Raw genomic sequence first — 27,263 nt, 5'->3', positions numbered from 1 at the left:
CTCCCAATGCTCCCAGTGCCCCCTCCCAGCGCTCCCAGTATCCCCAGTGCTCCCAGTGCCCCCTCCCAGCGCTCCCAGTGCTCCCAGCGCTCCCAGTGCCCCGCCATCAATGGCCCGCCCCGCCGCTGGCCCCGCCCCCTCCCTCCCGTGATTGGCCGCCAGGGCCGGGTGGGCGGGGCCGGCCTGCGGAGCGGTGACGTAGCGCGGAGTTTGACGGACAGCGCCGCTGTCCAATGAGCGCGCGGGAGGCGGGGCCGGGCCGGGAGACGCCGCCGCCATTTTGAGCCAGCGCGCGGCGGACGGGGCAGGTGGGGCGGGGGCGATGGGGGGTCGGTACCGGGAGGGAGGGGGTCGGTACCGCAGGGGATGGGGGGCGCGGGGACACGGCCAGGGCCCGGCCCCGGCCCCGCTGGGGCGCCCGGAGGCCTCAGGGTGGGAGGCCGGACGGGTTTGGGGGGTGTCTCGGCGCTGTGGGGGCGGAGACGTTTTGAGGGGGTCTCCGATCCGAGGGGGCCTCAGATCCGAAGGGGCTCTCAGATCCGGGGGTCTCAGATCGGGGGTCTCAGATCCGGGGGGTCTCAGATCCGAAGGGGCTCTCAGATCCGGGGGTCTCAGATCCGGGGGTCTCAGATCCGAGGGGTCTCAGATCCGGGGGTCTCAGATCCGAGGGCTCTCAGATCCGGGGGGTCTCAGATCCGAGGGGCTCTCAGATCCGGGGGTCTCAGATCCGAGGGGGTCTCAGATCTAGGGGGTCTCAGATCCGAGGGGTCTCAGATCGAGGGTCTCAGATACGAAGGGGGTCTCAGATCCGAAGGGGCTCTCAGATCCGGGGGCGGGTCTCAGATCCGAGCGGGGGGTCTCAGATCCAGGGGGGTCTCCGATCCGAGGGTCTCTCAGATCTGGGGGGGGTCTCAGACTTAAGAGGGGCGGAGGCGTTTTGGGGGTCTCAGGCCTGGGGGGGGTCTCAGGCCCTGGAGGGGTTTGGGGGGTTCTCAGATCCGGGGGGCTCTCAAATCCGAGGGGTTTGGGGTTCGGGGCGTGGCTCTGCCCTGCTACGGGGAGGGCAGAGGATTTTGGGGGGTTTTGGGGGGCACAAGCCGTGGAGGGGTCAGTGTTGGGGGGCTCAGCCCTTATTGAGTCGCAGCCCTGGAAGTGGGGCGGGGGTCGAAGGTTTGGGCTGTTTTGTGAGGATTTGGGGTGTCGGGGGCACAGTTTTAGGGAATTTCAGGCTCAACCCTTTGTTTGGGCTCAGGCCTTAAGTGGGGGCAGAGATTTAGGGTATTTATTTGGGGTATATTTCAGGAGTTTGGGGGCTTAGACCCCTTGGGAGGCTCAGAGTTTTGGGGTGTTTGTTTGGGGGGATTTGGGTTTTTGGGGAGCTCTGCCCCAAAGGAGAAGGGACAGAATTTTTGGGGTGTTTTTTGAGGTGTTTGAGGGCTCTGCCCTTTGTTGGGCACAGGCAGAGGTTTGGGATGTTTATTTGGAGGGATTTGTGGTGCTTGGGGCTCTGCCCTGAAGAAGTTTTGGGGTAATTTCCCTGTGTGGGATTTGGGGTGTCTGGGGGCTCAGCCCTGGGGACACACAGAGAGGTTGGGGGTGTTGATTTGGGGGTGTTGATTTGGGGTGTTGATTTGGGGTGGTGATTTGGGGGCTCAGCCCCGAGCACACGCAGATGTTTGGTTTGGGGGCTCAGCCCTGGGGATCCCCCCCGAGGTTCGGGGCGTTCGCCCTGGGGGGATTCCGTGTCCCGGAGCCCTCTGGGGGGTCCCCGGGCTGGGCTGTGCCTCGGGGAGGGTCTCGGGGTCCCCTCACGGCGCTGTCCGGGCGCAGGCGGGTCGCGATGGTGAAGCTGTTCATCGGGAACCTGCCGCGGGAGGCGACGGAGCAGGAGATCCGCTCCCTGTTCGAGCAGTACGGGAAGGTGCTGGAGTGCGACATCATCAAGAACTACGGCTTCGTGCACATCGAGGACAAGACGGCGGCCGAGGACGCCATCCGCAACCTGCACCACCACAAGCTGCACGGCGTCTGCATCAACGTGGAGGCCAGCAAGAACAAGAGCAAGGCCTCCACCAAGCTGCACGTGGGCAACATCAGCCCCGCCTGCACCAACCTGGAGCTGCGCGCCAAGTTCGAGGAGTACGGCCCCGTCATCGAGTGCGACATCGTCAAGGACTACGCCTTCGTGCACATGGAGCGGGCGGAGGACGCGGTGGAGGCCATCCGGGGGCTGGACAACACCGAGTTCCAGGGTGAGCCCGGGCTCGGCGGGCGGCGGGGAGGGCTCCGGGGTTCCCGGCGGAGGGTCCCGCTCCCCCGCCCCAGGTGTGACCACGGTCGGCTCGGGGCGCTCGCCCGCCCTCCCCTCGCCGCCACGGAGCGCCATCGGGGTTCGGGGTTGGTGTCGGTCGGTGCCCCCCCGGCGCGGCTCCCGGTGCAGCCGGAGCGAGGGCTCGGGGCTCGGGGGCTCTGGGCCGGGGAGGACGGCACTGACCCATCTCTGATTAACCAGCACGGCCGCCCCGCAGGAGGACCCCGACGGCGACGTCCTGTGCCGGGCCGGAGCAGCGGGTGACGCCAGGCTGCCGCCCGCCCTTGTAGCCTTGCCCAGCCTGGTAAGAGGGTGACGGAGGCGCCGACCCCGCGCCCGGCGTCGCTCGGGCGCTCGCCGGGGCCGAGCGGCCGGGCTCGAGCCGCGGCGCTGGCGGCGGCGATGGCGAGCGCGTCTCCCGGCCGGGTGCTCAGGGCGGCGTCCGGCGCTTCACCCGCGCGGCAGCGGCGACGGGGCCGGGTCCTGCCGCGGCTCCGCACGCCCCGCTCGGGGCCGTCCCCAAAACGCCGGCCCAGCCGGGACGGCGCGGCTGCGCCCGGAGCTCCCGCGGCCGCGCTTGGCTTTGCCTCGTGCCGCGCCGAGGCCGGGCCCGATCGTGCCGGGGCCGTTCCCGGCGTCTCATCCCTCTTGCCGCCGCTCTGGCGTTTTCCGGCGGGAAGCTTTGCCGTCGTACGGGGCTGGCGGGGCCGGGGCTTTGCCGGGGTGGCCGCGCTCGGCCGCGGTGGCACCGTCCCGGTAAGTCGGTGCCCGGTGTCCATCCAGCGGCTCTCGCTCGGTCCCGCGGCGGCTCCTCCCGTGCCGGTCGCTCCGGAGGGCTGGGGAGGCGGCGGCCGGTCCCGTCCCGTCCCATCCCGGTGGTCCCGCGCCGGGGCGGCCGCACTGACCGTCCCTCTCCCCTCTCCCCAAGGCAAGCGGATGCGCGTGCAGCTGTCCACCAGCCGGCTGCGGACGGCGCCCGGGATGGGAGACAAGAGCGGCTGCTACCGCTGCGGGAAGGAGGGGCACTGGTCTAAGGAGTGCCCCGTGGATCGCCCGGGGCAAGTGGCGGACTTTGCCGAGGCCTATAACGAGCAGTACGGAGCCGTGCGCGCTCCCTACGCCGCGGGCTATGGGGAGACCGTGTATTACGATGAGGCCTACGGCGGGATGGCCGACTACTACAAGCGCTACCGCGTCCGCTCCTACGCCACGGCCTCCGCGTACGACGCCTACGCGGAGCAGACCATGGCCCAGTACTCCCAGTACGCCCAGTACTCCCAGGTCCAGTCCTCGGCCATGGCCGCCACCACGGCCATGGCCGGCCGCCTCCCCGCCGCCCTCGACGCGTACGACCGAGCGCTGCTGCCGACCCCGGGCGCGGCGGCCGCCGTCGCCGCCGCCGCCACCGCCGCCGCGGCGGCCGCCTCCTCCACCTATTACACCCGGGACAGGAGCCCCCTGCGCCGCACGGCCGCCGCGGCCAGCACCGTGGGAGAGGCGTACACGTACGAGCGGGGCCAGCTCTCGCCCGTCTCCTCGGTGGCCCGGGCCTCGCTCTACGACATGCAGCGCTTCGGGCGGGACCCGTACGCGGACCGGGCGCGCTATTCCGCCTTCTGAGCCGGAGGTGAGCGTGTTGGCGGCACTCGGTGCCGCGGGGGGGCCCGCTGCCGGTGGTCCCGGTTGTGCCAGTTGAGCTCGAGGCGGGTGACGGGTCGCGGTGACACAGACGGGCCCCGCCGGGGTCCCGCGGGCGTTAAAGCCCAGCCGTGCCGAGGAGGCGCCGCGGCGAGCGGGGTCGGTGCCGGTGGTCGCTGTCGCGGCCGTAACTCAGGTTCCCACCGGGCCAGGTGACGTCCGGGCACGGTCCCTGCAGGGTGGGGGGTTCCTGCAGAGCCCCCGGGCCGTGGCTGCCACGATCGCTCCCCGGGTTGGCTCCGGGCTGGAAGGGCTGTGCTCCGGTCCCGGTGGGCCGGAGGGTCCCGGTGGCCGCTCGGAGCCCCCCCCGCCGCTCCACGTCAGGACTCTGGTTGCTCCCAGGACGCCGCAGCTCCCCGGGGCGCCGGGGCTCGGCGCAGTCCCGGCGCGGCCCCAGGGGGCACCTGCGCCAACTGCTCTTTTCTCTTTCAGGTAAGATTTGTGCGGCTGGACGTCGGGGTCCCGTCGCACGCCGATCGGCGCCGCGCGTCTCGGGCCGCGCCGGGTCCCAGCGCCGCCGCGTGCCACTCCCCAGCCGGTTCCCCACGGACGCGCGGCTCAGGCCCGGCCCGGGCAGGATTAGCTCAGCCCTTCACCCCCCCCCGGCTCCCCCGCCCCCCTGGGCAGGATTTTGCTTTTCCAGGTGGTTTTGGGTCCCCGCCCCCGGGCTCAGGTGCCGCCGTCCCCCAGCGCCAGCTTTGCTTTGCTTCGCCGCCCCCCCGTCGCTCCCCCCGGAGCTGCCCCGAGTCGTCGTTTGCCTTTTTTCCTTTATTTTCCAAGAGGGTGGAGAAGCCCGTGGTAGGTTTTTAGCCCAAGGCCGTAGCTGACCGGAGCCCGCCGCGCCGGCGGGGGTGGATCCCCCCCCTCCTTAGCGTCCCCCGAGCCCCCTTTCCGGTAAAATAAACCCAGAATTTTTAACAAATGGCGCTGGCTCCGCCCCCGCTTCTTTCTCTGAACTCAAGTCCCTCCAGAACGTGGTGTGGAACCTTCTGGAGTCCCCGGTGCTGCCCCTGCCCTGCCCGGAGCTCCTGGTGAGGGGCTGATGCAAAGGGAGGGGCAGATGAGCTGGGGAAAGGGGGGCACCCCCAGAAGGGGCTCACAAAGAGGTTTTAATGAGCCCCCAGCTCTGCTCCCCACCTTCAGTTTTCCTCCTGCTCCTTTTCCTCCTCCTCACACACAGCCTGAGCAGCAAATTAACCTGCCCAGGGCTAATTAGTCCCCAGACTGGCTGGTTTGTCCAAATTACCCTGCCCAGGGCTCAGTAATCTGCACTGGTTTGCCCCCACATTGTCTCGTCAGTCCCAGCCCGGCTCGCCGGTCCCCAGATTTATTCAGTGGTCTCCAAACGGGTTTATCGGTCCCCAGCCTGCCTCGTTTGTTCCTAAACTGTCCCCATCCTCCCCACACGGCTCCTTTGTCCCCAAACGGCCCCCGCTGCCCTCCTGCCTCTCGGTGCTCGTTCTTCACTCGGTGACGTCGCCGGTTCCGCCTGCGCTGGCTCCGCCTCTGCCTCGGCAGCTGCCGCTCGGGCTCGGCTCCCATCGCTCGCCATCGGCACCAGCGCTGCCCTCACCGCAGCCCGGGGCCTCGGGGAGAGAACGGCTGCCCTGCAGAGGAGGGGAGAAGCCTTAGACCCTCCTGCCTGGTTAATTAACGTGGTGGTAATGAACCCGGGCCAGCCCTCCCACAGCACAGCCAGGACCGTGCCGGTCACGGTGACACACGCGACTCCCACAGCACGCACCACCCACCCCCCCTGCCGTGGCACACACGCAGGTTCGCCCCTCAAAACCAGCTTTTCTCACCCAGAACAAGGCCCTGGCGCAGGTCGGTGCCCGGCCATCCCTGGCGGTCACCGTGGTGGTGTCACTGCTGTCCCCGGCGCTCCGGCCCTTCCCGCTGCCGGCACAGCACCGCTCGTGCTCCAAATCCGCCTCTTCCGCGGTGGCAAAGCGGCTCCAGCTCCAGGAGCGGCACCGAACCGGAGGGTGCTCGGGGCAGGTGGTAACGGTGGCACTGGGAACCGTCACTGAGGGTGGGAGGAACCCCCAGGGGTGGGGAAGAACCAGGCGGGAGGCGACAGGAACCGGAACAGACCCCAGTGTTTATTTACAGTCATAAAAAACCCCGGCACCGCACCAGGCACGGCGCCGGAAACGGGGGCAATTCACCCAAAAATGGGGCGACTCGTGGTACAAAAACAGTCTTGGTGGGTTACGAACGGGCACCGAGTGCCGGCGGCGCCACAGCGGGGGACAAACCGTGCGGCCACCACCAACCGTAACCGCAGGAACCTTCTAGAAAACTCAAATAAAGAGCGTCAAACCGAAAAAGCGGCTAAAAAAGGCCCGTCCACGCGGCGGGGGCGGCTCACAGGCGGCGCTGGTAGCCGGAGTGGACGCGGGCGGCGGGCAGGTAGTCGTTGTAGCCGCCCGAGTAGCGGGCGTACTCGGCGTGCGCGTCGGGCAGCCGGCGGTAGTCCAGCGGGGACTTGGTGGGCGAGCGGCGGTAGCCCAGCGGCGAGTCGGTTAAGCGCCGGTAATCGGCCAGGTCGGACAGGCGGCGCTCGGAGCCGTACCTGGGCGAGAGAACAGACAGGGGTGAGCTGGGGGGAGGCGGTGCCCAGATCCACCCCGGCGGCACCGCGTCCCACCCGGGCGCGCGCCGCGACCGGCACGGCCGGCGCAGGACGGGTCGGGCGCCGCGGAGGCTCCGCCGTGCGCCGCCGGCTCCCCCCACCCCGCACCGAGCCCCATCCCCACCCCGGGGACGCAGAGCACGAGCGGAGCCATCGCGCCCCCCGCGCCGGCGTTCGCGCGCCGGAGCCACGCCGGTCAAACCCCGAGGGGAGCGCCGGTGCCCGGCGAGCGGCAGGGGCGGGTGTGGGTGCCCCGCCCGGCGCCGTACCTTTTTGCCAGGGCGGACGATTTTTTGTACGGGTCGTCGTAGACGGCGCTGCGAGGCGGGGACAGGCGGGTGCGCTCGTAGGGCGGTGCGGCGGCGGCGGCCTGAGCCAGGCCCAGGTAGGAGCCCGCCGGCTGCCCCAGCTGGCTCGGCCCGTCGTAGGCGCTGCCCGGCTGGGCTCGGTACGCGGCCGCCAGCGCGGCGGAGGACGGCTGCTGTGCCGGGTAGGACGCCGCCATGGCGCCGGAGGCCTGGGCGCGGTACGCGGCCGTCAGCGGGGCGGAGGCCTGCGCCTTGTAGGAGGCGGCGGCAGCCTGGCTGCCGTAGGACGCGGCCAGCGACGAGCCCACCTGGGCGCCGTAGCCGGCGGGGAGCGCGGCGGCGGCGGGCTGGCTGCCGTAGGACGCGGGCAGGCCGGCGGCGGGCTGGGCGCCGTACGAGGCCGAGTGGCCCACGGTGGGCTGGGCGCCGTACGAGGAGGAGAGCGCGGGCTGGGCGCCGTAGGAGGCCGAGTGGCCGGCCACGGGCTGGTAGGCGGCGGTGGCGTGACCGGTCACCACCTGGGCGCTGTAGGAAGTGGCGTGCACCGCCACGGCCTGGGCGCTGTAGCCGGCGGAGAGAGCAGCGCCGGGCTGGGCGCCATAGGAGCCGGCGTGGCCGTCCACGGGCTGGGCGCCGTAGGAGGCGGCGGCGGGCTGGGCACCGTAGGACGCCACGTGCGTGGCCACGACCTGGGCGCCATAGGAGGGGGCGGGGCCGGCGGCGGGCTGGGCGCCGTACGCAGCCACAGCGGGCTGGGCGCCGTAGCCGGACGAGTAGCCAGAGGCGGGCTGGGCGCCGTAGGAGGAGGCCAGGGCGGCGGACTGCACGCCGTAGGAGCCGAGGGAGTTGGCGGCGGGCTGGGCGCCGTAGGCGGCGGGCTGGGCGCCGTAGGAGCCGAGGGAGTTGGCGGCGGGCTGAGCGCCCGCGGCGCCGAGGGAGCCGACGGAGGGCTGGGAGCGGTAGGCGCTGCCCAGCGAGGCCGAGGGCTGGGCGCGGTACGCGGCCGCCTGGCCCGTGGTGGGCTGCAGGCGATAGGCCACCCCCACGGAGGCCGAGGGCTGGGCGCGGTACGTGGCGCCCAGCGAGGCCGAGGGCTGGGCACGGTAGGCGGCCGGCTGTGCCGTCATGGGCAGCGTCACCGCCGCGTAGCCGGCGCGCGTGGGCGAGCGCCGCAGGGGGCTGCGGTCCCTGCCGAAGTAGGAGGGGGAGCTGGGCCGGGCCGGCGCCTCGAAGGCGTCGTACTTGGCGCCGAAGCGCTGCTGGTAATCGTACAGGGACGAGGCGGTGCCGTAGCCGGCGCCCGCGGCCGAGGGGAAGGCGGCGTCGGCCACCCGGCGCTGCTGGTCGAAGCCCTCGATCTTGGGCTGGAACTTCTCGCGGTACTCGAGGCCGATGCGCTTGGTCTTGTCGACACCGAGGGCGGGCGGCGGGGCCTGGCCCCCGCCCTTCTTCTGCACGTTGGTGGAGAGCTCCACGTTCACCCGGCGCCCCTTCACCTCCTTCCCGTTTAGGTTTTCGATGGCAACTTTAGCATCGGCTTCGTTCTCCATGTGCACAAAGGCATAGTCTGACAAAGCAGCAGAGAGAGCAGTGAGGGGAGAAAACACAACTCGTTAGCGGAGCCGGCGCTAACGAGCCGCGGCGGCAGCAGGACGGGCGCAGGACGGGCACGGACGGCCCCGCTCCGCCGGCGAAGACGCGACCGCCTCCACTGCTCCTCCCGCCGTGACCTGTCAGAGCCTGAGCGGCCCCCGCCTGCCCAGCCCACCCGGCTCACGGCCCCCCCACAGCCCCCCAAGCTCCCTCTGGCCCCCCTTCCCCGCCTCCTGCACCCCGTGAGGGGCCGGGTGACTCCCCCCAGCCCCTCCCCAGGCACACGGGCACCGAGGGCCCCGGCCCGTCCGGCAGTGTCGGCACCGGGGGCTCAGCGGGGGCAGCCCGGCCGTGAGCGGAGCAAAGCTGAGAGAACCGGCGCCAGCAGAGGGACAGAGAGCGAGAGGAAGAGGAAATGGGGAGGGGGACACACAGGAAGAGAACGGGAGAGAGCGAAGGGAGGGAAACGTGGAACTGAGAGAAGGGAGGAAGACAGAGACAGAGAGGAAGGGAGGGGAAGAACAGAGAGAGAAAAAGGGAAATAAGAGAAAAAGAGAGGGGGGAAGAGGAGGGGGAGGTGAGAGGAGAGAGGAAGGGCCCTGAGCACACGCTGCGAGTGCCCGGCCGTGGCGAGGAGCCGGCGCCGCGCGGCACAACCGCGGCACAGCAGCGCGGAGAGAGGAGAGCGAGAGCAGGGGAAGCGGGACCCGGGGACACCCGGCCCAGCGGCTCTGGGGCTTGGATGCCCCCACAGCAGCCAGGGCTCACCCCGTGACACGGCGGGTCCGGGGCCGCCACGGGAGGGCGGTGACCCCGCGGTCACAGACCGGGACCACCGGAACCAGCGACCGCCCACCCGAGGGTGCGCCAGGAGCGTCGCTGGCCGAGTAAACCCACGCTGGACCCTCGAGCATCTGCACTGTGTCACCTCTCCTGTGTCCCCACTGCCATCCCACCCTCCTGCCTCCTGTCCCAGCAGCCCAAGGAGAGGAGGAGATGCCCCCCCATGTTTGCCCCAGCCCTCCTGTCACCCCCTGGGGTGGCCATGGCACCCCCTGAGCCCGAGGGGACGCTGGTGGGTCCTGCTGGGCTCCGCTGGCGGCTGCGACCTGGGACGAGAGAGCAGAGCAACAACATCCCCCTCCTGCGGGCGAGGGGCGGCGGGGACGTCACGGGGACAGGGGGACGCGGGTGGGGGGGACGTCACTGTGGGACATCACCAGGGCAGGGGGACAGACGAAGGGCACTGTGGGTGACACCTGTGTGTGGGGGCAGCTGGGGCGACACCAGCTGTGTGACCCCTTTGGCACCAGGATCAGGGGGACACGTGGTGACACTGCCACACTGTCTGTGACACCTGCTCACAGCAGGGTCGGGGGGGACACAGTGACACTGCTACAGTGTGTGACACGGGGGTGACACCTGCCCATAGCAGGGTCAGGGTGAGGGGGTGATCCCATCGCACCCTGTTGGGGGTCCCCAGTGCGGAGCTGTCCAGCCCCTTGGGGGTTTCCGACTCCCCCATCCTCAGGCCGTGCCTGTGGAGCTGCTGGGCCAGGGGCAGTCCCAGAGTGGGGAGTGAGGAGCAGGGGCCGGGGGGAGACGGCGCTGGAGAGAGGGACAATGGGGGTGGTTTGGGGGGCGTGGGGAGCCCCGTCAAACTCACACAGCCCCTCCTGGGGCAGGGGAGGCGATGGAGGCGGACACGGCTGGCTGGGAGGGGGAGAGCAGGGAGGTTCAGGGCTCGGGGAGCCCACGGGGGCTCGCACAGTGAAGGCGATGGAGGACACGTGGCTTCAGAGGGATGATGCGGGGGGCTCAGGGGCGGGCGGGGGAGCCCAGACAGGCTCGTACAGCCCCACCTGGGGCTGCGGGAGGCGATGGTGGAGGACGTGGCTGCCAGGACGGGGGTTCTGGGGGCAGCTCGGGGGGCTGGGGCGCCCACACGGGCTCACACGGCCCCACCTGGGGCTGGGGGAGCTGGCGATGGTGGAGGACGTGTCTGCCAGGACGGGGGTCCTGGGGGGGTTCGGGGAGCCCCCACGGGCTCGCACCCCCCGCTCCACCAGCCCGGGCAGCGCCGGGGTCCGGGCGGGGGCGGCGCCGCAGTCGGACGGAACTCGGGTCCCTCGGGTCACCCGGCGGCGCGGGCCGAGCTCGGCGGGGGCCGCGCGGCCCCGGCGGCGGGTCCGGTACCTTTCACCACGTCGCACTCCACCACGGGGCCGTACTGCTGGAACAGCGAGCGCAGCTCCCCGCTCGTGCACGCGGCCGACACGTTGCCCACGAAGATCTTGACGGTGTTGGTGGGGCGCGGCCGGGACGGCTCCACCACGATGCGGCGGCCGTGCAGCTGGTGCCCGTTGAGCTGCGAGATGGCGCGCGCGGCCGCCGCCTCGTCCCGCAGGTGCACGAAGGCGAACTGCTTCATGAGGGCGATGCCCAGCACCGGCCCCGCGGCGCCGGCGAACAGCTCGCTCAGCTCCTCCGCCGACGCCTCCTCGGGGACGTTGCCCACGAAGAGTTTGATGCCGGGACGCATCGCGGCGGCGGCACCGGGCAGGGAGCGGGAGCGCGGCGGGGACGGGGCGGGCAGCGGCGGCGGCCTCAAAATGGCGGCGGCTCCTGAGGGCGGCGGGGGCGGGGCGGGCCGTGCGCAGCGCGCCTGCGTGCCGTGCGCACCGCCCTCCCCTCAGCGCGCTTGCGTGCCGTGTGCACAGCGCCCCGCCCACTCTTTTTCCCGCCGCGCCGTAGCCCCGCCCACCTCCTCTCGGGCCACGCCCCCTCTTAAAGGAGCCACCGCCCCCTCGGGGGTCGTGAAGCCCCCCCCTCAAACCCCCCCAAAACCCGCAGGGGCTGCAGAGCGAGGCGCGTTTATTGGGGTCCCGCGGGCTCCTAGAGGTGGGGGCCGCTGCTGCGGTCGCGCTCCTCCCACAGGGTGACGCCGTCGCAGGAACAGACGCGTTTGGGGTTCTGGAAGAGCCCGGCGGCCCGAGCCACCACCCCACAGGCCAGGCTGGGGGGCACGGGGGGGGGTCAGCCCCCAGACACCCCCCGAACAGCTCCCCAGATCCGCCCCAACACCCTCAAGACACCCAGATCAACTCCCCCAAAACACCTCCAGCCCCCCCCAAACACCCCCTAAAAGGCCCCAACATCCCCCAAATATCCCTCCAACCCCCAAAACACCCCACAGATAACCCCTGACCCCCCAAGCAGCCCCCACCGTTCCCCAAATCCCATCCCAAACACTGCCCCAAATCCCCTCCGGCCCCCAAACCTCCCAAGTCCCCCAAACCTCCCAAATCCCCTCCAAAGCCCCCAAACGCCCCCTCAAACACCCCCAAACCCCCATCGAACCTGTCCCAAAATCCCCCAGATCCCCTCAAACCCCACCCAAACACTCCCCAGACATCCCCCCGTGCTCACCCCGGCCCCGAGTTCCCGGTGAGGGGGGACAGGGGGTGGGACCCCCGGCCCAGATCGTCCTCGCCCTGAGCCACGACCACCGAGCGCCCGATGATGTCCGACACCTGGGGGGTGGGGGGCACTCAGGACCCCCCAGAGCGGGGAGGGGCGAGGATGGACCCTGCCCAGGGCTGGGGGGGGCAGCCCAGACCCCCCCAAACACACAGCATTGGGGTCAGAGACCCTCAGTGGGAGCACAACCCAGACCCCCTCAATGGAAGTACAACCCAGATCCCCCAAAAGACACAGAACTGGGGTCAGACCCCCCCCAAAACACAGAACTGGGGTCAGAGACCCCCATTAATGGGGTACAACCCAGACCCCCCCAAACACAGAACTGGGGTCAGACCCCCCCAAACACAGAACTGAGGTCAGACCCCCAAACACACAGAATTGGGGTCAGACCCCTAAAATCATGGGAATCTCCCCTCAATGTGACCACGGTCAGACCCCTCCCCTGGCCATGGGGTGCAGCCCTGGGAGGGGTTGGCCCCCAGAACCCCTCCCAGCCCCCCTTGCCCACCTTCAGCCGGGGTCCTCGATGCGGAACCGCGCTCGGCCCTCGGCGTCCGCCCAGATGTTCCCCAGGTCCCCGGCGTGCTGGGGGCAGGGGGTTCAGGAGCCCCCAAACCCCCAGGAGCCTCCAAACCCCCAGGAGCCCCCTAGCCCCACAGAGTGCCCCCAACTCCATAGAGCCCCTCAAACCCCACAGAGCCCCCCAACTCCATAGAGACCCTCAAACCCACAGAGCCCCCCAACCCCACAGAGACCCTGCAGACCCCACAGAGCCCCCCAACCCCACAGAGACCCTGCAGACCCCACAGAGCTCCCCCAGCCCCACAGAGACCCTGCAGACCCCACAGAGCCCCCAACCCCACAGAGACCCTGCAGACCCCACAGAGCCCTCCCCTTCCCCAAACTCCTCGTAGATCCCCTCAGGAACACCAAGAACCCCCTGAAAGAATCCCCCAAGCCCCCTCAGATTGCCCCCCCAAACCCCCTCACTGCCCCCACCAGAGACCCCAAAGCCCTCATAGCCCCCAGAGACCCCCAGAGCCCCCAGCTCACCCTGTGCAGGTCCTGGGGTCCCCTGTGGGTGTCCCGTCGGGTTGAAGTGCCCCCGCAGCTGTTGGGGTCCCAGAGGTGAATCGAGGGTCCCAGTGTTGTCCCCAGCCCCCATTGGGTTGAGTGCCCCCGCAGCTGTTGGGGGTCCCGGGGGTGAATTGGGGGTCCCGTGTTGTTCCCCGGCCCTCGGCCCCCATTGGGGTTGAAGTGCCCCCTGCAGCTGTTGGGGGTCCTAGGGTGAATTGAGGTGGTCCTAGTGTTGCTTCCCAGGCCCCCATTGGGGTCGAAGTGCCCCGCAGCTGTTGGGGGTCCTGGGAGTGAATTGGGGGTCCCGGTGTTGTTCCCCCTCAGCCCCGTTGGGTTGAAGTGCCCCCGCAGCTGTTGGGGGGTCCTAGAGGTGAATTGGGGGGGTCCAGTGTTATTCCCTCGGCCCCCAGCCCCATGGGGTTGAAGTGCCCCCGCAGCTGTTTGGGGGTCCCAGGGAGTGGGTGGGGTCCGGTGTTGTTCCCCCGGCCCCCAGCCCCATGGGGTTGAAGTGCCCCGCAGCTGTTTGGGGGTCCCAGGGGAGTGAATTGGGGGGTCGGTGTTGTTCCCCCAGCCCCCATTGGGGTCGAAGTGCCCCCGCAGCTGTTGGGGGTCCCAGGGGTGAATCGGGGGTGGTCCCAGTGTTTCCCCCAGGCCCCCATTGGGGTCGAAGTGCCCCCGCAGCTGTTGGGGGTCCAGAGGGTGAATTGGGGGTCCGGTGTCGTTCCCCCTCAGCCCCCCATTGAGGTTGAAGTGCCCCCGCAGCTGTTTGGGGGTCCCAGGGTAAATTGGGGGTGGTCCCGGTGTTTTCCCCGGCCCCCAGCCCCTCACCTGGCGCAGGGTCGGACAGGTCCTCGAACTCGTGCACGTGGAGCCCGTGGGGGCCCGGGGGGAGCCCCGAGACCGCCCCGTCCACGAGGCAGCGGCCGGGGGAGACCTGGAGGAACCGAACCAGCCCCCGGACCCCCCCGGGACCCCCCAGCGACGCCACCGCCGCGGCCCTGGGGGGCGCTGGGGGGGCACAGGTCAGGGGGGAGCCCCGAAAACACCCCCGGAGACCCCAAAAACAGCCCTGGAGACCCCAGAAACAGCCCTGGAGACCCCAGAAACAGCCCTGGAAAACCCAAAAACAGCCCCAGAGACCCAAAAACACCCCCGGAGACCCCAAAAACAGCCCTGGAGACCCCAAAAACAGCCTCAGAGACCCCAAAACCACCCCCGGAGACCCCAAAACACCCCTGGAGACCCCAAAAACAGCCTCAGAGACCCCAAAAACAGCCCTGGAGACCCCAGAAACAGCCCCAGAGACCCCAGAAACAGCCCTGAGACCCCAAAACCACCCCCGGAGACCCCAAAAACAGCCCCAGAGATCCAAAAACAGCCCCAGAGACCCCAAAACCAGCCCTGGAGACCCCAAAAACAGCCCCAGAGACCACAAAAACACCCCCAGAGACCCAAAAATCCCCCCTCACCATCAGGGGAGCCCCCCATGCCCCTGAGCACGGCCCTGCACCCCCAAATCCCCCAAATCCCCCAAATCACCCTAAATCTCCCCAAATCCCCCAAATCCCCCTCACCATCAGGGAGCCCCCATGCCCCTGAGCACGGCCCTGCACCCCCAAATCCCCCTAAATCCCCCAAATCCCCCAAATCCCCTCCAAATCCCCCTCACCGTCAGGGAGCCCCCCATGCCCCTGAGCACGGCCTTGCACCCCCAAATCCCCCAAATCCCCCAAATCCCCCAAATCCCTCCAAATCCCCCAAATCCCCCAAATCCCCCAAATCCCCCTCACCGTCAGGGGAGCCCCCCATGCCCCTGAGCACGGCCTTGCACCCCGAGTCCTCGAGCAGCTCCTGGACCCTCTCGGCCCCCAGGGAGGTCTCGACCAGCACCGACTGCGCCTGGGGGAGCAGCTCCAGCAGCGTCACCCCTGGGGGGGCACAGAGGGGGCGTCGGGGGGGTCCCCGGCTCCGGGGGGGCCCCCCAAATTCGGGGTCTCACCTGGGGTCCTCTCCAGCACCTCCCTCACGGTGCGGGCGCAGCCCCCGCAGCTCATCTGAACAGCGAACTCCAGCTGGGGAGGGGGAAAAAGGGGGGGTCGGCACCCCAAAATGGGGGTAAGGGGGGCGGGAACCCCCCCAAAAAACTGCCCTGGAAGGGGTCTGACAACCCCAAAACTCCCCCCCTTCCCCTGCCTCCCACCCCAAAAAAAAAATCCTGGTTCCCCCGGGGGCCCGCACCCCCAGAACTCCCCGGCCAGGGGCTCTGCACCCCCAAATCCTGGGCTTGGGACCCCCAAATCGTGGGCTTGGGACCCCAAATCGTGGCCTTGGGACCCCAAATCGTGGGCTTGGAACCCCCAAATCCTGGGCTTGGGACCCCCAAATCGTGGGCTTGGAACCCCCAAATCGTGGGCTTGGGACCCCCAAATCCTGGGCTTGGGACCCCCAAATCGTGGGCCTGGAACCCCAAATCCTGGGCCTGGAACCCCAAATCGTGGGCTTGGAACCCCCAAATCGTGGGCTTGGGACCCCAAATCGTGGGCTTGGGACCCCAAATCGTGGGCTTGGGACCCCAAATCGTGGCCTTGGAACCCCAAATCGCGGGCTTGGAACCCCAAATCGTGGGCCTGGAACCCCGAATCGTGGGCTTGGAACCCCAAATCCTGGGCCTGGAACCCCAAATCGTGGGCTTGAAACCCAAATCGTGGGCCTGGAACCCCAAATCCTGGGCCTGGAACCCCAAATCGTGGCCTTGGAACCCCAAATCGTGGGCCTGGAACCCCAAATCGTGGGCTTGGAACCCAAATCGTGGGCCTGGAACCCCAAATCGTGGCCTTGGAACCCCAAATCACCCACACCGTGGACTTGGGACCCCAAATCGTGGGCTTGGGACCCCAAATCCCCCACACCGCAGACTTGGGACCCCAAATCCCCCACACCGCGGACTCTGCACCCCCAAATCCTGGGCTTGGAACCCCAAATCGCGGGCTTGGAACCCCAAATCGTGGCCTTGGGACCCCAAATCGTGGCCTTGGAACCCCAAATCCCCCACACCGCGAACTTGGAACCCCAAATCGTGGCCTTGGAACCCCAAATCCCCCCCCATCGCGAACTTGGAACCCCAAATCGTGGGCTTGGGACCCCAAATCGTGGGCTTGGGACCCCCAAATCCCCCCCCATCGCGAACTTGGAACCCCAAATCCCCCACACCGGCGAACTCGGAACCCCCCACTCCCGGTGCCCCGGGAAGCGCTGCGGCCCAACCGCGCCGCCCCCGGCCCCCAGCCCCTCCGTGCCCCCCTCCCGCGCCCCGGGGTCCCGACCCTGCAGCTGCTCCCGGGCCCCCTGGCCCCCGGCCTCTCGGCCTCCGGCTCCGCCATGGCCGCGGACTCTGCCCCCGGAACCTCCGCGCGCGCCGCGGGGGGGAGGCCGGGCCGCGATCGCGGCTGCACCGGCAATGGAGGGAGAGGGGGGAAGGATTTGGAGGGAGCGCCACTTCCGGCGTGGCCGTTACCATGGCAACCACCCGGGGGGGGCATCGAGGCCTTTGGGGACCCTCGGGGGCTTTGGGGACCCTCAGGGGCTTTGGGGACCCTCGGGGGCTTTTGGGGACCCTCGGGAGCTTTTGGGGACCCTCGGGGGCTTTTGGGGACCCTCGGGGGCCTCTGGGGACTCTCGGGGGCCTTTGGGGACCCTCGGGAGATTCCGGGGCCCAGGCGAGCTTGAGGGGCCGGGGGGGAGAATTTAGAGGCTCAGGGAAGGATTGGGGGAATCAGAGGGGTCGGAGGGCTCAAGGAGGAGACCCCAAAGCTCCCCAGAAACCTCCACCCCACCCCACCCCCCCACGGGACCCCCAAAACTCTGCGGGACAATAAAGGGTTGAAAAAACCCTCTTTATTCACCCCAAAACGAGCACAGATACACTGGGGGGAGGAGGAGGGGACAGCACCAAAATGGGGACCATGGGGGGGGCACGGCAGGTGATGGGGGGGGCAGGGACCACCCCAGGAGGCTCAGGACCCCCCCCGGATTAAGGTCAGGACCCCCCTAATCAGGGATCAACCCGCCCCAGAGGGGCTCAGAGCCCCCCAATGGAGGGTCAACACCCCCCCAAATCAGGGATCAGCCCACCCCAGAGGGCTCAGAGCCCCCCCAGAAGCTCAAAGCCTCCCCAGAGCAGGGCTCAGGACCCCTAGAGCCCCCAAAGTGAGGGTCAAGACTCCCCAGAGGCTCAAAGCCCCCCAAATCGGGGCTCAGGACCCCAGAGCCCCCAATGAGGGTTCAAGACCCCCAGAGGCTCAAAGCCCCCAAGCGGGGCTCAGGACCCCAGAGCCCCCCGGCCCCCCTCATCCCATCCCTCCCGGACCCTCTGCACCAGCCGGGCCTCACGGCGCGGCCCTCGCGGTGCCCAGGGCCGGGGGCGCAGGCGCCGGGGGCTCTGGGGCGCAGGGAGCCCTCGGGGGGCTCGAGGGGCAGGCGGCGGCGCAGGGCGATGTTGTGCAGCACGCAGCAGGCCAGGAAGATCTGGCACACCTTGGGGGGGCTGTACTGGAGCCCCCCGCCCGCCAGGCAGCGGAAGCGGCGCCGCAGCAGGGCCAGGGTGCGGCGCAGGGGCCGCAGGGCCCGCCGGTGCAGGGCGTTGTAGCGCAGCTCGGCAGCCCCCCGAGCCCCCCGGATGGGCGTCAGCAGCCACGGCTTCAGCGGGTACGAGCTGTCACCTGGGGGGGACACAGGGAGGGGGTCAGAGGGTGAGGTCACCTGGGGAGAAGCAGGGGGTCAGAAACAGGGGTCAGAAACAGGGGTCAGCGGGTGCGAGCTGTCACCTGGGGGAGAAACAGGGGTCAGGAACAGGGGTCAGCGGTGCGAGCTGTCACCTGGGGGGACACAGGAGCTGCTGTCACCTGGGGGGACAGCAGGGGAGCTGCTGTCACCTGGGGGACACAGGGGGTCAGCGGATGCGAGCTGTCACCTGGGGAGGACACAGGGGGTCAGAGGGTGGGTGCTGTCACCTGGGGGACACAGGGTCAGCGGGTAGGTGCTGTCACCTGGGGGACACAGGGGGTCAGGGGGCTGCTGTCACCTGGGGGACACAGGGGTCAGAGGGTGGGTGCTGTCACCTCGGGGACACAGGGGGTCAGAAACAGGGGGTCAGAGGGTGGGTGCTGTCACCTGGGGGACAGGGGGTCAGAGGGTGGGGGGACACAGGGGGGTCAGAGGGAGCTGCTGTCACCTGGGGAAACAGGGAGGGGTCAGAGGGTGGAGAGGACATGGGGGTCAGAGGGTGGGTGCTGTCACCTGGGGGGACAGGGGGGGGTCAGCGGGCAGCACCGGGACCTCTCGGAGCGATGGGGGCACCCCAGACCCCAGGAGTTACCATGAGATCCCCAGACCCCAGGGTAACCCTCAGACCCCCAGGGTAATCCTGAGATCCCCAGGTTAACCCTGAGATCCCCAGACCCCCAGGGTCCCTCTGAGACCCCCCCAGACCCCCAGGTTAACCATGAGGCCCCCCGAGACCCTTAGGTTAACCATGAGACCTCCCAAACCTCTAGGGTAACCCTGAGACCCTCTAGACCCCCAGGTTAACTCCTGAGACCCCAGGGTCACCCTGAGACCCCCAGACCCCAGGTTAACCCCAGACCCCCAGGCCCTCAGGGTCAGATACCCCCAAGGCCACCCCCAGACCCCAGGTTAACCCCGAGCCCTCAGTGGGTATCTCTAATCCGAGCCGAATTCTCCAGGACACCCCCTCCCTGGGACCCCCAGGACCCCCAGGACCCCCGGCCCCGCTCACCCAGCAGCCAGACCCCTCGGGCCGCGCCCTGTCCATGAGCCGCGCCAGCGCCGAGTTCTCCAGGACGGCGTGGTTGGGGCACGAGCCGGGGAACTTGGCCACGACGTTGGTGATGTGGCCGGCGGGGTCCACGACCACCTGCGCGTTCACCGAGTGGGAGCGGGCGGCGTTGCGGAACAGCGGCTCGTGCCGGGCCGGAGCCCGCAGCGCCACGTGCGTGGAGCCCCACCAGGCCCAGCACGCCGGGCAGCCCCACGGGGGAACCCACGGAGGAACCCATAGAGGAACCCACAGGGGAACCCGCGGGGGCCGCGGAGGGCAGCGAGAAGGCGATGAAGCGCGGGGCGCGGCGCTGCAGGGCCGCCAGGAACTGCGCCAGGCTCTTGGACATGGCCGACTGGCTGATGCCCGCGCTCAGCCGCGACGCCGCCTGGAACGAGCCCGAGGCCAGGAAGGCGAGCGCCGAGGTGACCTTGACGGCCACGGGCAGCGCGTGGCTGCGGCCCGTGAGGCTCTGCAGGTCGGCGCCCAGCTCCCCGCACAGCGCCGCGATGGCCGCGCGGTCCAGGCGGCAGCGCCGCAGCGCCTGCTCCTCGCTCAGCTCCAGGAACGAGCAGCGCGCCCGGTACACGCGCTGCGCCGGGTACGGCCGGCGGCGGCGGCGACGGGGAGGGCGGCTCCGGGAACCTCCGGCCAGCGGGGAGGGAGCGGGGTCGAGGTCCTGCTCCTGCCCCCGGGGCTGGGGCCGGTGATGGTTGCGGTGCTGCTCCTGCCCCCAGGGCTGGGGCCGGTGATGGTTGCGGTCCTGGGTGCTGTCCCGGTGCTGGTCCCGGCCCAGGGCCTGGTTCTGGTGATGGTCACGGTCCTGGGAGCTGTCCCGGTGCTGCTCCCGCCCCAGGGCTGGTGCTGGTGCTGGTCACGGTCCTGGGCGCTGTCCTGGCCCAGGGCCTGGTTCTGGTGATGGTTACGGTCCTGGGCGCTGTCCCGGTGCTGGTCCTGCCCCCAGGGCTGGTTCTGATCCCGATCCTGGTGCCGGAGCCAGGGTTGGTCTCGATCATGGTCCTGATGCCAGTCCTGATGCCCAGTCCTGGTGGTGGTCCTGATGCCAGTTCAGGTCCCGATCCCGGTTCCGGCCCTGATCCCGCTCCTGGTTCTGATCCTGATCCCGGTCACAGTCCTGGCCCCGCTGCCGATCCCGATCCCGATCCCGATCCCGGTCACAGTCCTGGCCCCGCTGCCGATCCTGATCCCGCTCCCAGTCCCGCTCCCGGTCCCGGTGCCGCTCCCGATCCCGCTCCCGCTCCCGCTCCCGCTCCCGCTCCCGGTCCCGGCCTCGCAGCCTCCGCAGCAGCAGCACCGCGTGGGACATCGGGGGCGGGGCCGAGAGAAGAGGGCGGGGCTGCGATGAGAATGGGCGGGGCCAATGGAAAGGGGCGGGGCGGACACCGAGGGGGCGGGGCCAAGGCGAAGGGGCGGGACCAGGCCGGTCCCGCGGGGACGGCGTGGGTCCCGGTGCCGATCGATCCCCGAGCCGGTTCCTGTCCCGAACCCTGTCCCTGTCGGTACCGATCCCTGTCGGTCCCGGTGCTGCTCGTTCCCGGTGGATCCCTGACCCGGCCGGTCGCTGTATGGATCTCTGTCGCTGTCAGTCGCTGTCCCGGTGCTGCTCGATCGCTGTCGGTCGCTGTCGATCGCTGTCGATCGTTGTCGATCGCTGTCGATCCCTCCCGATCCGGGCCTGTCCCGGCCGTTCCCGCCCGGCCCCTCCGCTCCCCGCGGCGCCTTCAGCTCTGACCCCGCCCAGCCCGGGGCTGGGCGGAGCCTGAGGGAGCCTCGGCCAATCGCGCGGGGCCGCCCCGCCGGCCCGGGCCAATCAGCTCGCGCGGGGGGCGGGGCCCCGCCTGAGGCGCCCGCCACCGCCATTTTCTCGCCGGTGCCGTCACCGAGCCCCGGAACGAGGGGGGGGCGCGGTGAGAGAAGGGGGAGCACCGGGAGGGGCTGGGGGAGCACCGGGAGGGGCTGGGGAGGGGCTGGGGGAGCACCGGGAGGGGCTGGGGGAGCACCGGGAGGGGCTGGGGAGGGGCTGGGGGAGCACCGGGAGGGGACCGGAGGGCTGGGGAGGGGCTGGAGGAGCACCGGGAGGGGCTGGGGAGGGGCTGGGGAGGGGCTGGGAGAGCACTGGGAGGGGCTGGAGGAGCACCGGGAGGGGCTGGGAGGGGCTGGGGGAGCACCGGGAGGGGACCAGGAGGGGCTGGGGAGCACCGGGAGGGGCTAGGAGGGGCTGGGGCAGCACCGGGAGGGGCTGGGAGGGGCTGGGGGAGCACCGGGAGGGGCTGGAGAGGGGCTGGGGGAGCGCCGGGGCCGGGCCGGGGCCCCGCGGTCTGTGGAGGGGAACGGGACGGGGGATGGGGGTGCAGGACGAGTCCCCGCGGCCGGGGGTACCGGGGCGGGTGTCTCTGATCCAGCCCTTCCCCGGGTGGGGGGCTTATTCCAGCCCCTCTCTGATCGTTTGAGGGATGGGGGCTTATTCCGGCCCCTCTCTGCAAAGCTGGGAGCGCTCGGGGGGGTCACCCCCAGCTGCCCCTTCCCCGGCTGGCCCCGGGCAGGGCCTCACTGAGCCGTGTCCCTGGAGCTGGGGACGGTCTGGGGGCTCTGCTCCGGCCCCTCCCTGCAGCTGGGGGTGCTCGGGGGTCTCACCAGCCGCCCCTCTCCCCCCCCGCGCTGCAGGCGGGTCGCGATGGTGAAGCTGTTCATCGGGAACCTGCCGCGGGAGGCGACGGAGCAGGAGATCCGCTCCCTGTTCGAGCAGTACGGGAAGGTGCTGGAGTGCGACATCATCAAGAACTACGGCTTCGTGCACATCGAGGACAAGACGGCGGCCGAGGACGCCATCCGCAACCTGCACCACCACAAGCTGCACGGCGTCTGCATCAACGTGGAGGCCAGCAAGAACAAGAGCAAGGCCTCCACCAAGCTGCACGTGGGCAACATCAGCCCCGCCTGCACCAACCTGGAGCTGCGCGCCAAGTTCGAGGAGTACGGCCCCGTCATCGAGTGCGACATCGTCAAGGACTACGCCTTCGTGCACATGGAGCGGGCGGAGGACGCGGTGGAGGCCATCCGGGGGCTGGACAACACCGAGTTCCAGGGTGAGCCCGGGCTCGGCGGGCGCCGGGCCGGGCAGGGGGGGTCTGGGGGCACGGGGAGGTGCCGCTCCAGGGGGTTCCAGATGGATCCGGGTGTCCCCGAAACTCATCTCGGTGCCGTGGCCTCTGCAGCGTCTGGAGCTGTTCGGTGCTTCCTGTCGTCCCGGAGCGCCAGGATGCGGCTCCGAGGGGGCTTTTGGCGCCGTGTCCCCTCCCCAGCGGAGCCGTGTCCCCTTCTCGTGTCCCCTTCCTGTGTCCCCTTCCCGTGTCCCTTGCCCGGTGTGGGTTCCGCAGCCCGGGACGTGCCCAGGGCCGGTGGTGCCGCGGTGGCTCCGTGTGGGGTCAGAGCAGCTCTACAACGCCGGATTTGTCGGGAATTCCGGAGTGTTTGCCCAAACCCAGCAGCTCTGGGGCAGGTTCTGCCCCTGGGGCCTCCTCGTGGGACTGGTGGTGTCCCTGTGTGGCCGCAATTTGGGGGGAAATGGGGTGATATCGGTAAACGAGGCCGGCAGTCCCAGCCAGACACTCTGCCATGCCAGGCACTGCCAGCGCGGCTCCTCTGCCCCCAAACTCCTGCCAGGACCAGGGGGACCCTCTGCTGGTGCCCACCCAGGCGGGTCCTGTCCCTCCCCGCCCTCAGCGGTGCCGGGGGTGGCTCTGGGGGTCTCACGGTGCCAGGGACGGGTCTCAGGGACCCCGTGGCCCGGTGCTGGCTCTCGGGGGTCCCTTGGCACGGTGCCAGTGCTGAGGGCAGCTCTTGGGTGTCTCAGACATCCCAGTCTTTAAAATGATTTAATGCTGGTGCAGCGATTAAACAACAAAATCACAGCTCGAGGCAGTGTCTCTGACGAGGGACCCTGAGCAATGGAACCCTCCCTGCAGTCTGTGCACGGGAATGTCTGGGGGTTGTCACCTCCTGCCGTGTCCCCAGGTGTCCCTCCCTGTCCCTGGCTGGGCCACGTGTCCCCAGCCCCTTCGTTGTGTCTCTTCCTGGGGATCCCACCCAGAGCTGAACCTGCAGCTGCCCCCAATTCCTCGACATCCCCCGGTGCCGGTGCCGGGGGGTCTGCATAGCACAGCGCTGGTGCCCGGGGCAGCTCTGAGGGACCCTGGCCATGGTGCTGGTGACAGCTCTGAGGGACCCTGGGGGCAGTGTCGGTGCCCAGGGCAGCTCTGAGGGACCCTGGGCTTGGTGCTGGTGCTCGGGGCAGCTCTGAGGGACCCTGGGCACGGTGCTGGTGCTGGTGACAGCTCTGAGGGACCCTGGGGGCAGTGCTGGTGCTGGTGACAGCTCTGAGGGACCCTGGGCATGGTGCTGGTGACAGCTCTGAGGGACCCTGGCCATGGTGCTGGTGACAGCTCTGAGGGACCCTGGGCATGGTGCTGGTGCTGGTGACAGCTCTGAGGGACCCTGGCCATGGTGCTGGTGCCCAGGGCAGCTCTGAGGGACCCTGGGGGCGGTGCTGGTGCCCGGGGCAGCTGTGAGGGACCCTGGGCACGGTGCTGGTGCCGGTGACAGCTCTGAGGGACCCTGGGCACGGTGCTGGTGCCGGTGACAGCTCTGAGGGACCCTGGGGGCAGTGCTGGTGACAGCTCTGAGGGACCCTGGGCATGGTGCTGGTGCTGGTGACAGCTCTGAGGGACCCTGGGCATGGTGCCGGTGAAAGCTCTGAGGGACCCTGGGCACGGTGCTGGTGCTCAGGGCAGCTCTGAGGGACCCTGGGGGCAGTGCTGGTGCTGGTGACAGCTCTGAGGGACCCTGGGGGCGGTGCTGGTGACAGCTCTGAGGGACCCTGGGCACGGTGCTGGTGCCCAGGGCAGCTCAGGGACCCTGGGGGCAGTGCTGGTGCCCGGGGCAGCTCTGAGGGACCCTGGGGGCAGTGCTGGTGACAGCTCTGAGGGACCCTGGGCGCGGTGCTGGTGCCCAGGGCAGCTCTGAGGGACCCTGGGGGCAGTGCTGGTGACAGCTCTGAGGGACCCTGGGCGCGGTGCTGCTGCCGGTGACAGCTCTGAGGGACCCTGGGCGCGGTGCTGCTGCCGGTGACAGCTCTGAGGGACCCTGGGCACGGTGCTGGTGCCTGGGGCAGCTCTGAGGGACCCTGGGCATGGTGCTGGTGACAGCTCTGAGGGACCCTGGGCGCGGTGCTGGTGCCCAGGGCAGCTCTGAGGGACCCTGGGGGCAGTGCTGGTGACAGCTCTGAGGGACCCTGGGCACGGTGCTGGTGCCTGGGGCAGCTCTGAGGGACCCTGGGCACGGTGCTGGTGCTGGTGACAGCTCTGAGGGACCCTGGGCACGGTGCTGGTGCTGGTGACAGCTCTGAGGGACCCTGGGCACGGTGCTGGTGCTGGTGACAGCTCTGAGGGACCCTGGGCACGGTGCTGGTGCTGGTGACAGCTCTGAGGGACTCTGGGCATGGTGCCGGTGCTGGTGACAGCTGTGAGGGACCCTGGGCATGGTGCCGGTGACAGCTCTGAGGGACCCTGGGGGCAGTGCCGGTGCCCGGGGCAGCTCTGAGGGACCCTGGGCACGGTGCTGGTGCCTGGGGCAGCTCTGAGGGACCCTGGGCATGGTGCTGGTGACAGCTCTGAGGGACCCTGGGGGCAGTGCTGGTGACAGCTCTGAGGGACCCTGGGCACGGTGCTGGTGCCTGGGGCAGCTCTGAGGGACCCTGGGCATGGTGCTGGTGCTGGTGACAGCTCTGAGGGACCCTGGGTGCGGTGCTGGTGACAGCTCTGAGGGACCCTGGGTGCGGTGCCGGTGCCCGGGGCAGCTCCGGGGCCGCGGTGGCGCGGGGCCGGCGGGTGACGGCGGGTCTCCCTCTCCCCAAGGCAAGCGGATGCGCGTGCAGCTGTCCACCAGCCGGCTGCGGACGGCGCCCGGGATGGGAGACAAGAGCGGCTGCTACCGCTGCGGGAAGGAGGGGCACTGGTCTAAGGAGTGCCCCGTGGATCGCCCGGGGCAAGTGGCGGACTTTGCCGAGGCCTATAACGAGCAGTACGGAGCCGTGCGCGCTCCCTACGCCGCGGGCTATGGGGAGACCGTGTATTACGATGAGGCCTACGGCGGGATGGCCGACTACTACAAGCGCTACCGCGTCCGCTCCTACGCCACGGCCTCCGCGTACGACGCCTACGCGGAGCAGACCATGGCCCAGTACTCCCAGTGCGCCCAGTACTCCCAGGTCAGTCCTCGGCCATGGCCGCCACCACGACCATGGCCGGCCGCCTCCCGCCGCCCTCGGCCAGCGTACGACCGAGCGCTGCTGCCGGCTCCGGCGCGCGGCGCCGCTGCCGCCGCCGCCACTGCGCCGCGCGGCCGCCTCCTCCACCTATTACACCCGGGACAGGAGCCCCCTGCGCCGCACGGCCGCCGCGGCCAGCACCGTGGGAGAGGCGTACACGTACGAGCGGGGCCAGCTCTCGCCCGTCTCCTCGGTGGCCCGGGCCTCGCTCTACGACATGCAGCGCTTCGGGCGGGACCCCTTCGGGGACCGGGCGCGCTATTCCGCCTTCTGAGCCTTCTGAGGTGAGCGGCGGCGCCGCCCCCCCCGGAGCCGCGGCCCCGGCGCTCGGTAACGGCCTCTCCCCCCCAGGATCGCCGCGGACTCACCCCCACCCTGGGACTCGATGCTGTCACCGTGGCCTCGCGGCCCCCGGACGCCGACGCCGCGTCAGGTCAGATGTGCCCCCAGGTCAGACGTGCCCCCAGGTCAGACGTGCCCCGCGTCGCTGCTGCTGCCGCCGTGTCCCTGTCCCCGTCACCACCGTGTCCTTTCCCCTGTCACCACCGTGTCCCTGCCCCTGTCACCACCGTGTCCCTCCCCCTCTCACCACCGTGTTCGTCCCCCCGTCACCACCGTGTCCCTGCCCCCGTCACCACCGTGTCCCTGCCCCCGTCACCACCGCGTCCCTCCTCCCGTCACCACCGTGTCCCTGCCCCCATCACCACCGTGTCCCTGCCCCTGTCACCACTGTGTCCCTGCCCCCGTCACCACCGTGTCCCTGTCCCCGCCACCACCGTGTCCCTGTCCCCGTCACCACCGTGTCCCTGCCCCTGTCACCACCGTGTCCCTGCCCCCGTCACCACCGTGTCCCTGTCCCTGTCACCACCATGTCCCTCCCATGGCACCGGGACCCCTGTCCTCCACAGAGCAGGGGCTGTCACCTCCTTGTCCCTCCCCCATCAGGGGGATGCCCCTTTCCCTGCTGGAGCAGGCGCTGGCACCACTGTGTCCCAGTGCCTGAGTGTCCTCACATCTGGGTGTCCCCATGTCTGGGTGTCCCCATGTCCGGGTGTCCCCATGTCCGGGTGTCCCCATGTCTGGGTGTCCTCACGTCTGGGTGTCCCCATGTCCGGGTGTCCCCATGTCTGGGTGTCCCCACGTCTGGGTGTCCCCATGTCCGGGTGTCCCCATGTCCGGGTGTCCCCATGTCTGGGTGTCCTCACGTCTGGGTGTCCCCATGTCCGGGTGTCCCCATGTCTGGGTGTCCTCACGTCTGGGTGTCCCCCTGTCCGGGTGTCCCCATGTCTGGGTGTCCCCATGTCTGGGTGTCCCCATGTCCAGGTGTCCTCACATCTGGATGTCCCCATGTCTGGGTGTCCCCATGTCTGGGTGTCCTCACATCTGGGTGTCCCCACATCTGGGTGTCCCCGTGTCCGGCTGTCCCCGTGTCCGGGTGTCCCCGTGTCCGGGTGTCCCCATGTCTGGGTATCCCCGTGTCTGGGTGTCCCCACATCTGGGTGTCCCCGTGTCCGGTTGTCCCCGTGTCCCGATGTCCCCGTGTCCCGATGTCCCCGTGTCCCCCCATGCCCCCCTCACCTCTCTGCTCTCTTCCAGGTGTGGCCCTGGCCGGAGCTCTGTCCCCCCCCCTGCCTGAGCCCCCCGTTTTTTGTAGGGCGCTCCCCCAGCCCCCCCCGGGTGACCCCCGGCCTCGCCCGCCCTTTTTCCACCAAAATAAAGATTTTCACCGAATTTCCAGGCCCGGGGTCGTTCCTGGGGGCGGGGTCTGGAGGGGGCGGTGATTATGCAAATCGACTGGAGGGGCGGAGCGAATGCAAATCGCAGTGCGCTGCCGGCCAATCAGGCTGGAGGAAGGGGGAGGTGTTCGGACAAAGGAGGTGTGGCCATGCAAATTAAGCAGAGAGTGGGTTTGAAAGGGACGATGGGAGGAGTCAGCGCGGGGGGATCCGTGGGGCCCCGCCCCTCCCCTGCTC

The 27,263-nt window shown here is 69.8% G+C and overlaps 3 protein-coding genes across 9 annotated transcripts; 2 read left to right on the top strand and 1 right to left on the bottom strand.

Moving 5' to 3' along the window:
* Positions 1–238: 238 nt before the first annotated feature.
* On the top strand, positions 239–27,021 carry LOC126639420 (RNA-binding protein 4B-like). Its single transcript, XM_050314186.1, is given in 8 exon segments — positions 239–308; positions 21,630–22,051; positions 24,878–25,228; positions 25,231–25,280; positions 25,282–25,355; positions 25,357–25,574; positions 25,642–25,723; positions 26,887–27,021. Coding segments are annotated over 5 exon segments (1,095 nt in total). The 5' UTR covers positions 239–308; positions 21,630–21,639; the 3' UTR covers positions 25,565–25,574; positions 25,642–25,723; positions 26,887–27,021.
* LOC126639417 (RNA-binding protein 4B) lies at positions 239–27,145 on the top strand. Of its 6 annotated transcripts, none has more exons than XM_050314180.1 (4): positions 239–308; positions 1,831–2,252; positions 25,642–25,723; positions 26,887–27,021. In XM_050314180.1, the coding sequence occupies exons 2-4, from the start codon at positions 1,841–1,843 to the stop codon at positions 26,924–26,926; spliced, it is 534 nt and encodes a 177-aa protein (XP_050170137.1). In that variant the 5' UTR covers positions 239–308; positions 1,831–1,840; the 3' UTR covers positions 26,927–27,021. The 6 variants fall into 6 exon arrangements, with proteins under 6 accessions (XP_050170137.1, XP_050170136.1, XP_050170135.1 ...); XM_050314179.1 differs by lacking the exons at positions 25,642–25,723; positions 26,887–27,021 and adding exons at positions 3,240–3,938; positions 4,442–4,931; XM_050314178.1 differs by having other exon boundaries at positions 25,642–27,145.
* RBM14 (RNA binding motif protein 14) lies at positions 6,094–11,282 on the bottom strand. 2 transcript variants are annotated; one of them, XM_050314176.1, is made up of 3 exons: positions 10,745–11,282; positions 6,917–8,522; positions 6,094–6,587 (listed from the first exon to the last, which is right to left on the bottom strand). In XM_050314176.1, the coding sequence occupies exons 1-3, from the start codon at positions 11,088–11,090 to the stop codon at positions 6,380–6,382; spliced, it is 2,160 nt and encodes a 719-aa protein (XP_050170133.1). In that variant the 5' UTR covers positions 11,091–11,282; the 3' UTR covers positions 6,094–6,379. The 2 variants fall into 2 exon arrangements, with proteins under 2 accessions (XP_050170133.1, XP_050170134.1); XM_050314177.1 differs by lacking the exon at positions 6,917–8,522 and having other exon boundaries at positions 6,382–6,587; positions 10,745–11,280.
* Positions 27,146–27,263: the final 118 nt, after the last annotated feature.

The sequence above is a fragment of the Myiozetetes cayanensis genome, unplaced genomic scaffold (assembly GCF_022539395.1).
Source record: "Myiozetetes cayanensis isolate MyiCay16 unplaced genomic scaffold, myiCay2020 scf192, whole genome shotgun sequence".
Taxonomy (NCBI): Eukaryota; Metazoa; Chordata; class Aves; order Passeriformes; family Tyrannidae; genus Myiozetetes; species Myiozetetes cayanensis.
The sequence above is the reverse complement of the archived record's forward strand: the minus strand, read 5'-3'. Positions and strand labels throughout refer to the sequence as shown.

Bases quoted from the DNA above. Each gene is read 5' to 3' on its own strand.
- LOC126639417 (XM_050314178.1), top strand. From the start codon at position 1,841: ATGGTGAAGCTGTTCATCGGGAACCTGCCGCGGGAGGCGACGGAGCAG. The intron at 2,253-25,641 runs GTGAGCCCGGGC...TCTCCCCCCCAG, and splicing joins GGACAACACCGAGTTCCAGG to GATCGCCGCGGACTCACCCC.
- RBM14 (XM_050314176.1), bottom strand. From the start codon at position 11,090: ATGCGTCCCGGCATCAAACTCTTCGTGGGCAACGTCCCCGAGGAGGCG. The intron at 8,523-10,744 runs GTACCGGACCCG...CTGCTTTGTCAG, and splicing joins GGAGTGCGACGTGGTGAAAG to ACTATGCCTTTGTGCACATG. The intron at 6,588-6,916 runs GTACGGCGCCGG...TCTCTCGCCCAG, and splicing joins TCGTCCGCCCTGGCAAAAAG to GTACGGCTCCGAGCGCCGCC.